Consider the following 16,421-nt stretch of genomic DNA (forward strand, 5'->3'; position numbering starts at 1 on the left):
CCAGCTAGGGTTCTCTACCACTGTTGTAGAGGGACAGACTCTTAGGCTTGGAGCCTAGCACTCTATTGCTTTGGTATCTCCTCTTGCTAGGCACTCTGTCTGCAGCAGTGAACAGATTAAATTCATGAGGCTTTGGTGGGCAAGGATGCTGGCTTCTTGGTGGGGTCTGACTCAGGGACTAGTCACTGGGGGTCTTGGTTTGGGAGCCTCAGATTCTGAAGTTCCTTGATAGCTGGACTTGAGCGGAGTGTCAAGACTGACACACATCTGTGGATGATGCTACTGATTCTGTTAACCCTTCATTCATTGGCCCTGTTCAGACATGAAAGGAAGAAGGGTGGTTTGGGTAACTATGGAGCAGGGAGGTTTAGGTTAGCCATGATGTGCACGCCCATCACACAACTGGGAACCACACAGTGTGCAATAGTTGACTTACCATCCCCTCTCCTTGGTTATCGCATCCTCCCGCCGTACCAGTTATCCCAGTGGCCGTTGCACTGGGAAATGGTGTGTGTGGGCCGCTGTGTTCATCACTATATGATGGCCACCATACAGCCTGGCTGCGCTGCTTAGAGCATTGTCAGAAGTGGTGGACAATCTAGGCTGCCATCCCTATGGTCGCCATGTTTTTGCACAGAGTGGACTTTTTTAACAACCGAGATCCTGCCACATGACCCAGTAAGCCACCCTGGACCCCCTTAACCCCACTGCAGAGGGGTGGCTACCTAGCCATCGTGGTCGGGATTTTGACCCCACACATGACATGCTAAGCTACTGTGGTTCACTCAAAAACGTGAACCATGGTGGCTTAGCATGACATCTGAACAGGCTTTTTGAGTCAATGTCCAAGTCACCGTTGTTAGTCTGGTTCATAAAAGTTGTGGTCCCATCACTGTTGGAAAGAGGGGAGAGTCTGGCAGTCTTTTTGCCTAGTTCTCTCAAGTTTAACCCTTTAAGACATACCATAAGCTGCCCCCCAACCACTACTCCCCAGTTCTTATGGACTCATTACTCCCTGATTTTCTGTTGCTGCTGCAATTCACTTCCTTGTGGCCACTGCTGGGTCTTAAATTCTAGGTGCGACTGCTGGCCTGTTCCTTGAATCCAGGTGGTGGCTTGGTGCTTGTTATGAGATGCATGCAACCCCTTATGTGGGTGTGGGTGCAGTCCCTGCCCCGAACACCAATCATGCCAATATGCATAAGCATCATCAGTGAAGGACTGTTCCTCTTGAATGCCCCATTCAACCAAGGAAAAATTGAAATACTTCCCTAGCTGTGGGCTATCTGGGAGAGGCTGGGATATTTGTGATCAAGTGCAACCTATTGGAATTTGAATTGGCCCAGTAAACCCAAATATAATAGGGAAAGCCTGAAATGCAAGCTTGCTATAATACATAATCAGGTTAATTTGGAACTAAGAGCCAGTTGTCAAGCAATATATTCCGTAAAGCTAATATTGTTAACATCTTAATTTTCCTTGTCTCTTGATTTGAATTACAATTTCCTTTAAAATGAAATCCATTTATGATAGGCTAAATGGTTTTCTACCATAATTTTGCTGTTGTGACTGCTTTTAGAGTTGTCCCTGTTGTCTCTCTCTTTTCCCTTCTCCAGGGCACTTGCGCAGTAAATTGGTTATGCACATCCTTGTCTGTAGAAGCAATGTGCAAATGGCATGAACTCTATTACCCTTGTTGTAAAATGATTAGAAAAAAGCAGTGTGCAAAAAAAGTATTATCACCCTGGCTCACATTAGAAATGGAGCTCTGAAAAGATTGTTTATCATCTCTGTGAATGTGAATAATGCTGTACAGGCCTGTCAGAGGCTTAGAAGTTGCCTGAATCTTACTCGTAACTGGCAGTGTTGCCATGGAATCATACCCAGATTGCTAAAGCCACAATAAAATGTGATTTCTAGATAACAACTGCATTCCAAATAGGGGGAAATGAGTAAACAAAATTTCAGCTTACCTCTTTCAACACGAGGCTGCTATGATTTCTGCTATTTCTCACCCCTGTAGCAATGATAATAAAGAGGAGGGTATGCATTTTCATTAAAAATAATATCCCATATTTGCGTTTGGAGCCATCATATGCTGGTATGTGCTTGCATACAGCTCACTTAAAACTTGACTGTGAGGGCTTGCTGGATATTGAAAATTAACAGCACAATCCTATGTAAGGTTTACTCAGAAGAAAGACCCACTGAGTTCATTGGAGCTTACTCACTAGTAAGTTCATTTAGTATTGCAGCCTATCCTAAACACAGTTGCTAGGGAGCAAGTTCTATTTGAATGCAGTGGCCCTGTTTGGATACAGTGGCCTGGTTCAGATATAACACTAAACAATGGTTTGTTTAGCTTCACTCTCATTTGTTTCTACATCCAAACCTGATGAGGCTCACTAACCATGGTTTGTTTGGAGCCAAGAACCCAGAATCATAAACCATAGTTTGGCCCAGTTTGCATATAACAACCACCCACAAACTGTGGGTTGTGAAAGAGGCACTGTACTGGTGCACACTACCCAATTGCACACTATCCAATTGCTCCCACTGCAAGCAGGAGTGGCTAAACAGCATTGCATCCAAACCCAGACCTCTGGCTTGTCTTTCCCCTGAGAGGCCAGAGAAGGAATCCATGTATTGTTCTGGGGCTGTTTCTTTGGCTTCTTGGGGGAGAAACAAGCTAGAGGTCCAGGTTCAAATGCATCGCTAAACAATCCAGGGACACAGTGTCCCTGGGTTGTTTAGCCACTCCCACATCCAGGGGGAGTGATCAGGCAGCACACACCAACACATCGCCTTCCTCACAACAACCCACAGTTTAAAAAAAATTGTGGGATGTAATGATGTGTGAACTGGGCCTTTGAGGTTGGTTTGTGAATCTCAGTTTGCACTAACTGTGATTTATCATTATGTTCAACCTTGATTTAATCCTGGTCTGTTGCATTGCTCCATACTCACTGCCTGCCTGTCTACAGAGATGCAAGGGAAGAGTGGCTTAAAAATGAAACCTCTCACATGGCTGGCTAAGAGATTCCCACTAGTGCTTTCACAGACATCACCCTGTTGGAGAGCTCTCCTTCTCCAGCCCACCTGACTAGTTCCACAGCAGCCTGGAGGATGAGATTAATGGGAGCCCAGGTGCATTTAGCCATTTCTAATGATGGATGGATGTTAGAAGCAAACCATTGCTCTTAGCAAGCTATACCAACAGCTGAAATTACACACCTGTTCTTCTGCTTGCTCACTAGTAAAGCTTTTGTAATTGGGGGTGGGGGGAGGACAGGAATGCATCTTTATTAAAGAAATAATAATAATAATAATAATAATAATAATAATAATAATAATAATAAATTGAAAGAGTGGACACAGATGGAGTTGGATGGGTTTTGGAAGGGGTTGGATTCTGGGTTGGCTCAGAGGACATTGGGTGCGAGTACTGTTCTGTTCATGTGTACTGGGAGGGGTTGGTAGTTGTGGGGAAGAACAGGTCATTTGGAATGTCATGTCGGGAGATAGTTCTTTCCGCATAGCTTTCATTTAGAGAGATGAGTGCTTATTCACAACTCCAAGAGGATTGCCTGCAACACTTACAGGGAAAGAGGCATCTGAGTTTGCAGGATGATATGATGGGAATATGTGGGTAAACTCCCTTTGTTTGTAGATTACTAAAGCTGTGAGGTTGCTCTCAGAGCCAATGCTGGGTGGCTGAATCATACAATGTTTTTCTTAACCCTCCACTGCTGACTAGTTACCTTTGTGGGAAGCAAGAGCCCCCATAGGCTGCTACCAAATTGCATAAGACACTCAGGGGTATGCAGGCAGAAGGCTTACAGAGGGAAGTGCTTTTGTTCATGTGGGCCGGGAGGAAAGGGTTAACAAAGAGAACTAGCCTTAGTGGGATTGTCTAGAAATGGAGGGAAAGAAGAGAAGCTTCAGAGCTGGGTTTTGTTTTGGTTTTGCTTGGTTGGGCGGAGAGAGTGATGGCAAGAGCAGCTGAAGGTCTCTGTGTTCCCCACCTCGTTTTTGCTGTGGACCACTGGAAAGAGAGTTGGTGACATGGTGATGCCTCACCAGACTTTGTTTGGACAATACAGAGGTCTTGGTTGTACTTGCTGGGCATTGGCAGGTGAGGAAGGTGGAAAACAAACCAACATTAGGCAAAACAAATTGAATGTCTCTGAGCCAGATCTTGGCTTGTTCAACAAACCACAATTCAAACAAATTATGGCCAGGTATTACACCTGAACTGGGCCAGTGGGACTTACCTCAGAGTAAACAGGTATATGATTGCACTGTTTGTTTGTTTTTGTTTTAAAAAGGAAAATCTGTTTTAACATAGTCTGCCAGTGAAGTCCAGTGGAGCTTGGAAAACTTGAATTTATATCCCAGTTAAGCCATGGATGTACTGTAAGTCAAGTACTATGCACACTGACGGTGCAATATAATACCCATTGATAATGTACACTGATGGCGCTATATTATAGTGAATAATAAAATAAAGAATAATAATCTTAGGCAATTCACATGCTCTCAGCTTCTTGCTTCCCCATTTGTAAAATGGGAGTATCAGCTACATGATTGAAAGGGTCATTGTGAAGGTAAAGAAAATAAGGTTTCCATAACACTTCGCTCACTAAGTGTGCGAAGCAAAAAGAGTAATAAAATGGTAATAATTACATTTTACCATGAGGAGTAATGGAAAGTGGCTTGTGAGATACTGGTTCTATTTTTGTTTTGTCCAGAAACAGACTACAGGCTGCTAATATGTCAATCTACTTAATGGGGCTTGTTTTCAAATCTTATTATGCCTATGCAAGGGATAGCGGCATTGTTATTGCTTCATTAGTCTGGTTCTAGAAGTTATATCTCCCCAAGCAATTCACAGCATCCTCTTCCTAGTTCTGTCATTTTTAATCAATTCAGAATATGCTCTGTATACACAGTTCCACTATGCCCTTCCATGTGAATTTCAGGGCATGAGCCAACAGAGTGAATAATCCCTCTTAAGATATTGAACCTGGCTGACAAGCAGGAGAATCAAGGCCATCACATTCATCCACAGTCTTGCCTATTAATCATACATAAGCTTGTTGTCTTCTTAGTTCAAGACTGCAATCCTATACACACTTACCGGAATGCAATGGGGCTTCCTTCCAAGTAGACCTGTATAGGATTGCACTGCATGTGTTCTCTTTTCCAATTTGAAAATAGCAAACAGCATCTGGCTTCGCACAGGTTGGAATAGCCCTTAGTTTGATACAACAAAGCCTCAAGCATTGTTATGCAGCCGGCAGAGTAGGACATGTTGGCCCACCCCATCTGGGTTAAGCCATGCCTGCTGGCTCCCTTGAGCTTGGCCACTGCCATGGTGCATGCCCGCAGACCTCGGGGGGGGGGGGGGGCAGGGGAGGCTGGTGGATCTGCTCTGTGGGGCTGTGCATCTGCTCTGGGTTTCAGTTAGAACCACTCAGAACTCTAAAGGAGCTATCCAAACTGCTGAACCACCTTGTTTCTGTTCACAAATCATGCAAGCATGCCCCATTCGTAATCCCAAACATGAACATGAGCTGGAATACTTCTTTTCAAGAAATGTTTGCAATCACATTTCAAAAATTGCTATTTTTTTAAGATTCACATTTTATTTTTATTTTAAAAAATGCATTTTCACACTTTAGTCAATGAGGGGAAAGTACATACTTTTCATGTTCGAATAACTGGAAAATCCGGATGAAAATGAAAAAATGGGAGTGAGCCAAGTTGAGCTAAGGCGTGATTTGGGGAACATTTTCCTGATGCTCCCATCTCTACCCTGTTCCCCTGAGGGGAAGCTGTCCCATAGCAGGGGGGGAGGACGCAGGCATATAACTCTGTCCCTTGGCTTACTAGCCTCCTCTAGTTTCAAACTCTATGGACTGCAACATTATGTGCTGGTTAGGGAAGTCCTGCCCCTAGTGGCTGAAGATGTTACTGCAGGCTTCATGGACACATTAAAATTAATCAGTGCATTTTAAAAACAAAATTACCCCAAGGTGTAGATAGGGGCCTCTTAGTATGCATGCCAAGCTTCAGGTGCCGAGGTTTCATGGTCTTGGCACTATGGTGCTGATGGACAGACAAACAGACACACCTTCTCTCTTATTATTATAGATATGCACCTATAAACCTTTTTTTTTTTATTAACCACTTTTTCTCATAGTGAAAATGTTGGGTCATATTTACTTTTCCTAGTATGATCTTCTCTTAGTAATACTGCTGTGAAGAGTAAAATGAGTTCTGTTTGAATTTGCTTTTGTATGCTTTTTCTTAATAGTGGCTAGCATTCAGAAGCTTCCTGCAGCATCAGTTCTAACGGACATCAATTTCCCCATGAAAGGAAGGAAAGGGATGGTCGACTGGGCACGAAACTCAGAAGACAGGGTTGTCATTCCAAAAAACATCTTCACCCCTATGTCAACAGGTAAAAATTACAATGCATCTTGTCCTTATATTTTATTAGGATGAGAGCACAGAGAGGGGGTCAGAATGGCAAGTATGGAATCACTGACTTGTGTGAGTGTAAGTTTGTTTTATCAGTATTTTGGATCATCTAGAACCCAGTTTTAAAGGGCCCCCTTCCATACACACTCATTTTGTCTAGTGGAAGAGGTGGTTGTTGAGGCAGAAACCATCATGATTTCCATCCGCAGCCACATTTTTCTTATTAGAGCCTGGCAGGTCTCTATAAAGCAGTGGCACAGAAGCTCTGGCCTGGAGGCCTACTCTGGCCTTTTAGACCTTCCAACCTGGCATGCAGAGCCTCTGGGATTCTCTCTCGGTAGTGGGGCTTGGCATCCAAGCCCACCCCCAGCAGGAATCTGCCCTGGAGGGAATCCTCGCTGTTATTTCCATGGCCACCCATATCATCTGGACCACGAAAGGTTTGGCGGGGAGTTGTACCCAACTACAAAAAGGTTCTGCACCCCTACTATAAAGTGATGGGAGTGGTTGCATAAGGAGGTATAACTGCTACCTTCACATTGTCCCCTTCACATTGTACCTAATTCTTACAGCTGTTAAGGTGCATGCTGGCATTTACATTTCCAAAGGGACCAGCATGATGCTAGGAATAAAAGTGAGACCAATGCAGCAGCAGCAGCAGGAGACTCCTGCCAGGAATCAAGGGCAGAGGGGGGACCTCAGGGACTGGCCCTGCACTTTTCTACATGCACCACGACTGACTTCAGGAGATATAGTTGCTGCTATAATCTCTGGGCTTCTTCACACATTCTAGGAACATCCTGTTTCTGATCTTCATAGAAGCACAATTCTACATGTGAAGAGGGATTGCCATAGAGCTCAATTTCTTCTCCCTCCCCGCTCCTGGGTGGTCCTCAGGCCAGGAGGTGGGTGCATGCAGATCAGCAGGTTTACTCCCCAGACCTCTGGGGAGGAAACAGGGTGGGTCTGTTGCTATGCAGTGGCCATACAACAACCTCCCATTGTAAAGTATGCAGATATCTGGACAGTGGAGGCTGGTAGCTCCGATTTCAGTGGGGCTGTATATCCATTCTGGGCTTCTGTCAGAACCAGCCAGAACTCTAAGGGAGCTATCCAAGGGTCTGAACCTATATTGGGGATAGGGTTCAGCACTTTGGATAGCTCATTTAGAGTTGTGCCTGGTTCTGGTTGAAACCCAGAATGGATCTACAGCCCCACCAAAATCAGAGCCATCAGCCTCCACCGGACCTGGACTCCCTAATGCACCCATGCTTGGGGGCCAGCTGGAAGGAGGAAAGGAAGGCAGAGGGCTCTTATGAGCCCTATAGTTCCTCCCTCTCCAAATGTGAATGGATCATGCCCGATAAGTAGGTAGGTAGGTAGGTAGGTAGGCAGATAGATGGATAGATGGATAGATGATAGATGATAGATAGATGCATACACCTAAACATGTGAAGTGTGAATGCCACTGTACACTGTCTGGCAAACCTGGGTTTCCTCTTTCATAATGTGTGGAACAGTCTATCTCCTGAGTTATTGTAGAGACCTGCTACTCAAATGACTTCCCCAAGGCCAAACGCATTGGTTTCTGATCCCAGAATTAGTCTACCGGAGTGCCAAATAGCTGTAATGGAGAGTCTGCTCTCTTCAGTATTAGTGTGGTGGGGTGGGAGGAGTCCTCTAAAAATAACTCCCTTGGATCTTTCCTAATCAAGGCAGAATATATCACAAAATGCTGGCACAGTTTAGCAGAGAATAATGAATCTCACAAAACAGCCAGTCTTCTGAGCTCTCTAAATCTTGTGAGATGTTCCAATTGTATAGAGCTTTCCCCCCCCTTCCTTAATATATCATATTACACTTTTATGACAGAATGTGGGGAAATATATTTCATGTTGCAATGATGATTTCCTTAAAGATAAAACTTCTTCTACAATGTTAAATATCATTCCATGTACCTGTGTGCTGACTAAGTTGGAACAGCTTGAAAAGGCGACACATTTAATGTACATGTTGTCTTCTCTCTCTCTCTCTCTCTCTCCCTCCCCTTTTCATTTTAGAACTAGATGAATCCACTGTGTTTGTGCTTGGAGCAGTACTGTACAAAAATTTAGAACTTATTCTGCCCACCTTAAGGTAAGTGATGACTCTGGTTGCAAGTGTGATCTATATTATTTCAAGAGTTTGCCTCTAGGGTCTGTTGAGGTGAATGTGGACAGCAATCACTATTTTTATGCAGCCTTGGAGTTCTGCCTAGAGCAGGGATGGCCAATTTGGTCCGGGGACCAGATCAGGTGCATCATATGCTTTTCCTGCCCCCCCCCCACCTCCACTGTCCCCTTCACTAAAAGAACTCTACCCTGCTTGCCTTGCCACTCCTCTTTGGTCTTAGCACCACTCTGAGGCGAGTGGCCCACAGAGAGTCAGAGAAAGGTGGCGGTGAAAGAAACAGGATGAGACAAGAGACACTGGAGCATCTAGGGAAATGGGTTGGGAGGGGAGAGGACAAAGGAGCCTGCATAGCAGCAGCTGTAGAAGGCAGTAGCAGGTAATAGGGGGAGGGAGGCATTCCTCAGGTGCTGAGCAAAATTACCTTTTTCAGCCATAAATGGGTGATGAGGAAGGAGCAAGCAAGCAAGAAACGAAGGGTGTGGGAGGGGTGCAAGAGAGAGAGAGAATGAGACAAAGAGTTAGACAGACAAATTTATCAGCGCAAATGCTTGGGATGTGTGTAAGCTAGTCAAATGCAAAAAGGCCTGTGTTCTAATTTTAATTGGTCTTGGGAAGTCAGTGGCAAGGGCTGGTTGTGGCTATTTAATGGTGAAGGAATGCCACTGTGCATACATTCTTCTTGGCACTACTGAGTTAATTGAATTAGCAACTTAACTGGCTCCTGACTTGAGGCTTCTGTAGTATTCCCCCACCCCCTTGCATCTGAAGTTGGCAATCCCTTAAAAGCTATTCTTGGTTGTTGCTTTTTTAACTGATAAACAGCAAAAGTGATCCTTATTTTAATGGACAGTTCATTCATCTTACACACGTTGCAATTCTGCTCAGGGTTGCACCTATGTAAATTCCACTGTTTTCAGTCTATCGTCTGCTAGCTGTAACCTCAGTATACCTTAAGTCTTAGCTGAAAATGAAGCATTAGCCTTGAGAGTGTGTAAGCTGATGAGGAGTTGTAAAATTACACTCAGGGTATAGGTGTTTATACTTGGAACATGCTGCCATCATTGCACCTTGAGCAGTTCAGCAATGGACGGTTCATATGATCAAACAGCCCACTGTGGCTTATTTAAGCCACTGTGGTTTATTTAAGCCACAGTGGAGTGTGGGCACATGTGGGTGGCCATTTTGAATATTCAAGCCATGGCCACAGCTTGTCATGTAGTCCAAACCCAGGCACTGGGAGTTGTGCGAGTGTTAAACAACCCTCGCATAACCCATGGCAAGTTCTAGGGTTATGCAAGTGTTGTTTAAACCTTGCGCAACCTTCACTGCCCAGGTTCAGATGACACAACAAGCCATGGCCATGGCTTGAATATTCAAAAACCTCCCAGCATGTGTGGCAGCCCACTGTGGCTTAAACAAGCCATGGTGGGCAGCAGTGATTATGTCAACTATGGCAATGCCTACTTCTATATAAAGATAGTAATGGTAAGCAGCTTTTACTGGATAAAATATCTTCATGCATCTCAGCTCAATTGATCTATTCAATTTTCAATACTTAATTTCCTAAACATGTGGGAAGATCTTTCTCTTATCCCCATGAGCAGCAGAAGCCCTCCGCGAAGTATTGGTATGTAGCCCAGCTCCACAAGGCATGCCAGGTTCCAGTCATAGCTGTGGAACCCCAACAGAGAGGTCAGGCCTCTTAATCTGGTAGGAAAAGCCTGAAACCATGGGAAGTCCAGAGTTCACCTAAAGTATGATCCATGGAAATCAAAAAGAGCTTGGCCCAGACCCAAGGAACCCTTGGGAGGGCACTCCTTTTTCAGATGTTCCTCACTGTCTTAGGAGGAAGCAAGGAATCAGTTTGCCCAGCCCCTATCCCGGTGCTCTAACTGTGGGGCATAAACATGAAGCAGAAGCAGAGTAGAGTAGAGTAAGGAGTGAGGCAGTATCCAGGAAGTCCTATATGCCTTGAGAGAAGAGGGGAATTGTCTTCTTCTCTGTTTCCTCTGGTAAGAGCTTCACTGCAAGGGCTAGGTAGGGGTTTGCTCCATATGCTGGGAAAGGAAGGAAGAATGGATGGGCAGGAAAGAAGTGTTTCACCCTTCCCCAACCACCAAATATCTTCTACAACCATGGCCTCTTGAGCATATTGCCCCCTGCTTGTCCCACAATCAGGCTTTGAGGCATGTGAGGGAAAAGAAGGTTGCGGGGTGGGGGGGAATCAGTAGGCAAGGAAGGTTTGATTTGGGCAACATGTGCTTGCTGAGGTAAAGCGTAGTTCCGCCTAGTTCTGTGCCAAACATTTCTCCCACATTTTTTGACCATTCTCATTCAATTTGATAGAAGAGAAATTGCTTTTGAAAAGAAATTCAATGCTGAAGAAATTTTGGGAAATTCTCAAGGGTTAGGTTTGGGTTTCTTGGGCTTACCTTACTTAGGAGGTGGCTGAGGAGTGAGCACGAGTGTCCTGTCTTTCATTGTACAATCATCTCCTTGGCAGCCTGTAGCCTCCTCAGCTCCCTTCACTTCAACTAAAGCCCAGTGGAAGGCAACCCTCCCTTAGGGCTTTTTCAGATCAGGAAGTGCAGGCAGCCCGGGTGTGATGAGGTAAGCTCAAAAACACCACCAAAAGAAATTCAACAGAAATTATAGACTGCCCTGAGAATGAGGCAGAACAATGGAAGCCTCTTTAATAGTGGAAGAAAACTCTCTGGAAATTGGAGGACAGATTTTAGCAGAGCACTAACTCCACCTCATCCCTGGAGCTTGACACAACACTGCCCCCCATACCTGTGGTTGATACGAAATGGGGGCCAGCCTGCCAACACAGTTTTTATTTATTTATTTATTTATTTATTTATTTATTTATTAAACTTATTAATCACCCATCTGGCTGGTCACCCAGCCACTCTGGGCGATGTACAGCATATAATAAAACAGTTTAAAACAGTAAATTCTACAATAAAAACGTTTTCTAAAATACCCTAATCCACCCCAAATGCCTGCCTGAACAACCATGTTTTTAATGCACGGCGGAAGCTCATTAAAGAGGGGGCATGGCGGAGTTCCCTAGGGAGGGAGTTCCACAGAGTGGGGGCCACCACAGAAGAGGCCCTCTCCCTCATCCCCACCAGTCTAGCTGTCCCGGCTGATGGGACAGAGAGAAGGCCATCCGAGGCTGATCTTGTTAAGCGGCCTGTCTGGTGTTGCTGGAGGCACTCCTTTTAGTGACAGTCCTGTGTTTCTTGTAATGTGTAGTTCTTCCCTTAGCCTTGAATGAAACTGCTGAACAGAAACAACAAAGAATCTTGAGGTACCTTAAAAACTAACAAAGTGTTGGAGAGCTCTTTGTTGCTTTGCCACAACTGGCTCATATTTATTTATTTATTTATTATTAAATTTATTAATCGCCCATCTGGCTGGTCACCCAGCCACTCTGGGCGATGTACAACATACAATAAAAACAGTTTAAAACAATAAAATTCTACAATAAAAACATTTTCTAAAATACCCTAACCCACCCCAAATGCCTGCCTGAACAACCATGTTTTTAATGCACGGCGGAAGCTCATTAAAGAGGGGGCATGGCAGAGTTCCCTAGGGAGGGAGTTCCACCGAGTGGGGGCCACCACAGAAGAGGCCCTCTTCCTCATCCCCACCAGTCTAGCTGTCCCGGCTGATGGGACAGAGAGAAGGCCATCCGAGGCTGATCTTGTTAAGCGGCCTGTCTGGTGTTGCTGGAGGCACTCCTTAAGATAGGCTGGGCCGGAACCATATAGGGTTTTAAAGGTCAAAACCAACACCTTGAATTTGGCCTGGAAAACAACTGGTAACCAGTGCAACTCCTTCAGCACTGGAGTGATGTGATCTCGCCAGCGGCTGCCTTTAATCAGGCGAGCCGCCGTGTTCTGTACCAGCTGCAGCTTCCGAACCATCTTCAAGGGTAACCCCACATAAAGCACTTTACAGTAATCTAAATGAGAGGAGACCAGGGCATGTACTACCGATGGGAGCAGATGGTCGGGAAGGAAGGGGCGCAGCCGCCATATCAGATGGAGTTGTTACAGCGCTGTCCGGCTCACAGCTGACATGGACAGCTGGGAATCCAAAATGACCCCCAGGCTGCGGACCTGGTCTTTCAAGGGTAGCCATACCCCATTCAACACCAGGTCAACATCCCCCAGCCTCCTCTTGTCTCCCACCAAAAGTACCTCGGTCTAGTCAGGTTTCAGCTTATTCTTCCCCATCCAGCCACTCACCGTCTCCAGTCATTTGGACAGGGATTCTATGGCCAACCTTGGTGAAGATTTGAATGAGAGGTAGAGCTGCGTGTCATCCGCATACTGATGACACCGCACCCCAAACCTACTGATGATAGCCCCCAGCGGCTTCACATAGATGTTAAATAGCATCGGGGAGAGGATGGAACCCTGTGGCACCCCACAAGTGAGTGGGCATGGGTACGAAGCCTCCTCTCCCAGTGCTACCCTCTGGTACCTGCCGGAGAGGAAGGACCGGAACCACCACAATATGGTGTCTCCAATGCCCAACCTCTCCAGGCGGTCCAGGAGGATACCGTGGTCAACGGTATCAAAAGCCACTGAGAGGTCGAGGATAACAAGGAAGGAGCATTCACCCCTATCCAGAGCCCTCCTCATATCATCCACCAAGGCGACCAAGGCTGTTCCTGTCCCATGCCCAAGCCTGAGGCCCGACTGAAATGGGTCTAGATAATCAGTTTCTTCCAAGTGTGCCTTCAACTGCATCGCCACCACCCGCTCAATCACCTTGCCCCAAAATGGCAGATTTGAGACTGGGTGAAAGTTGTTCAGAACTTGAGGATCCAAGGAGGGCTTTTTTTAGGGTCTTATCACTGCCTCCTTGAGGGCTGATGGCATCACACCCTCCTCAAGGGAGGCATTCACCACCGCCCTGATCCCCTCACCCAGTCTCTCTCTGCAGCTCATAATGAGCCAAGATGGGCAAGGATCAAGTAAGCAGGTGGTCGGCCTTACAGATGAAAGCACCTTGTCCACTTCATCAGAAAGAAGCAACTGGAACCAATCCCACAAAACCGGTTTGCCACAGGCCACCTTTTGCTCACTAACGGTATCCACAGCGTATGGAGTAACACTCCTAATCCAATCAATTCTATCTGCAAAGTGCCTTGCCAAGGCCTCACAGGAGGCCTTAGAATGCTCCAGTGGTTCCGGAGCCACAGGACCGACCAGGCTCCGGACCACTTGAAACAGCCTCCTGGGACAGCACTCTGCAGACGTGATAGAGGCAGCATAATATTCCTTTTTTGCTGCCTTCGCTGCCACGTGATAGGCTGAAGATACAGCTCAAGCCCATGTCTGATCATCTTTGGAGCGAGACTTCTGCCACTGGCACTCTAGCCGTCTCACCTCTTGTTTCAGAGCTCGTAACCGTGGATTGAACCATGGTGCAGTCCGAGCCCTGTTCAGGGGGAGAGGGCATTTCGGAGCCACCTGATCTAATGTCCCAGTGATTGTGGCATTCCAGCCACCCACCAGGGTCTCGACTGAGTGGCTGTTGGCATGCCCCAGAGAATCCCGAAGCGCGTTCAGGAATCCATTCAGATCCATAAGACGCCTGGGGTGGACCATTTTAATGGGTTCTCCACCCCTGCAGAGGGGTTGTGGAACCGAAAAGTCTAACGTCACAAGATAGTAATCTGACCATGACAAGGGGGTGGTGGATATACCCCCGACTTCCAGATCACTCCCCGCTTCTCCAGAAACAAACACAAGGTCTAGTGCATGACCGGCTACATGGGTGGGCCCAGTTAGAATATGGTGCAGCCCTCAGGAAGCCATGGTCTCCATGAAGTCCCAAGGTGCTCCTGTGAGGATGGCCTCTGAATGTACGTTGAAGTCCCCCAACACCAATAAGTTAGGGGACTGTACACGCACATCAGAGACCACCTCAAGCACCTCGGCCAGGGAGTCAGTTGAGCAGCCAGGTGGACGGTACACGAGCAGAATCCCCAGACTGCCCTTCAGGCCCAACCTCCAGTACATGCACTCAGCAACCTTGGTCTCCTGGAGAGGGGGTCTGGTAAAGACCAAGAACTCTCGGTAGATAACAGCCACTCCTCTTCCCCGATCCCCAGCCCTCGGCTGCTGTGCATACGAAAATCCGGCTGGACACATGGCTGCAAGGGTTGGAGCAGCAGCCTCAGCCAGCCAGGTCTCCGTAATACATGCCAGGTCTGCACCCTCATCCAGGATCATGTCATGGATGAGGGAGGTTTTCTGGGTAACAGACCTGGCATTGCAAAGCAGCAAACGAAGGCCAGAAGATGGAGTCATGCTTCCCCCAGCCATCCTTTGGCTCTGGACAGGCCCGGAGCAGGGGACAGATATTACACATCTCTCCCTTGTTCCCCTTACCTGGCATGTTCTGGCCCCCAACACTCCCCCCACTGCCTCCATCAGGTGGACACATGCCCCCTCGCTCGCACCTATCAGGCAGGCTACCCACCCCTAAAAACACAACAGAATCCCCCAGAAATTAAAAAAACAACCAAAAACAACCAATTAAAAAATCCTGTTGATGCTGCTGCACCGTGACCCCCCCCCCCAAACCCTTACCAAAAACGAAAGAAGCCGTGCTACAAGCCCTGCCAATGGGGAGCCCTACCTGGGAGAAACTGTTGAGAATTTCTCCTTCCTGGAGAAATTTGGTGAAATTATTTCCCAGATTTCTCTACCCACAAATAAGCTGGAGAATGTTGAGAGGCCATCTGCGCACAGCTCTAGTTCAACCCCAAGCCAAACTATTTCAGGTCTCTAGGACATGGTGTGCAGGTACATGAATAGCAGCCTTGTTGAACTAAGCAGGTCTGGCTCTGATCAGTGCCTGAATGGGAGATCACCTAGGAAGCCCATATATACCAGCTAGAGTTTCCTGATGGGAGAAATGTGGGATAGAAAAGTAATAAATAGAATAAAAATAATATTTTCTTTTATATTGGCATAGTCCTTAATCTTTTGCTCTGTAAATGAAATGAGCTTCTATTCATGGGAGTAGAATTGTGCTCATGGAAGGACCCTTCTCCATGAGTGCAACTCTCCTTCTAGCTGATGCCAACTTCATTGTCTTTTAGGCACCATGCAAAAAAAAAAAAAATCATCCAGACATTTTAAAACATCTAAACATTGCGGCTATTTTAATCTCTGGCATTTAATCGTGCTTTTATCGGGGGGGGGGTGGGGTCCTTTGCATCATTATTATTTTTATTTCATGGTTTTCATTTTTTGTAAACCACCTTAAAAACCTTTGATGTAAGGCAGTATAGAAATGCTTCAAGTATAAATAGACAAATAAAGAAATCTTTCATTAGCACAACTCCTTTCACCAGCATAATTGCATTTAGAAATTGGATTAGACTTCCCTGTATTTCAGACTTGAAATGAATATCACATGCTGTCTTTATTTAGCTCTCACTCTGACATCACCTCTGCCCTTCATCTCCCTTACTCGGGAAAAGCTTTCACTGAGTGTAATTAATGGTTTCCCTGCATAAATAACTATGGAATTAGATGTTATCATGCACTTCCCCGTCTGGACAGCCAAGGGTCCTTCATCAACACCTCTGTGTATTTCCCTTCAACAAGAGAGATTTAGATGAATCCTGAAAATATTGAAGTATGGCGTAATTTGCACCTACCAATGCATCAGTGAACCCACAGATTCTGTTTTTGCAATCAGTGTAGACTTGTTTCCTGTTTAAC

General features: G+C 46.0%; 1 protein-coding gene across 2 annotated transcripts in view; it reads left to right on the forward strand.

Annotated features, from left to right (window-relative positions):
• ADGRB3 (adhesion G protein-coupled receptor B3) overlaps positions 1–16,421 on the forward strand; it is a 703,006-nt gene that overhangs the window by 372,836 nt on the left and 313,749 nt on the right. For both annotated transcript variants that reach the window (XM_084826875.1, XM_084826876.1), the window contains 2 exons: positions 6,320–6,466; positions 8,547–8,622. In XM_084826875.1, the coding sequence (XP_084683001.1) occupies positions 6,320–6,466; positions 8,547–8,622 (223 nt within the window). The remainder of the gene's footprint in view (positions 1–6,319; positions 6,467–8,546; positions 8,623–16,421) is intronic.

This window comes from Heloderma suspectum, chromosome 1 (assembly GCF_057233095.1).
Source record: "Heloderma suspectum isolate Gila_16-S chromosome 1, 16-S_ref, whole genome shotgun sequence".
Lineage (NCBI taxonomy): Eukaryota > Metazoa > Chordata > Lepidosauria > Squamata > Helodermatidae > Heloderma > Heloderma suspectum.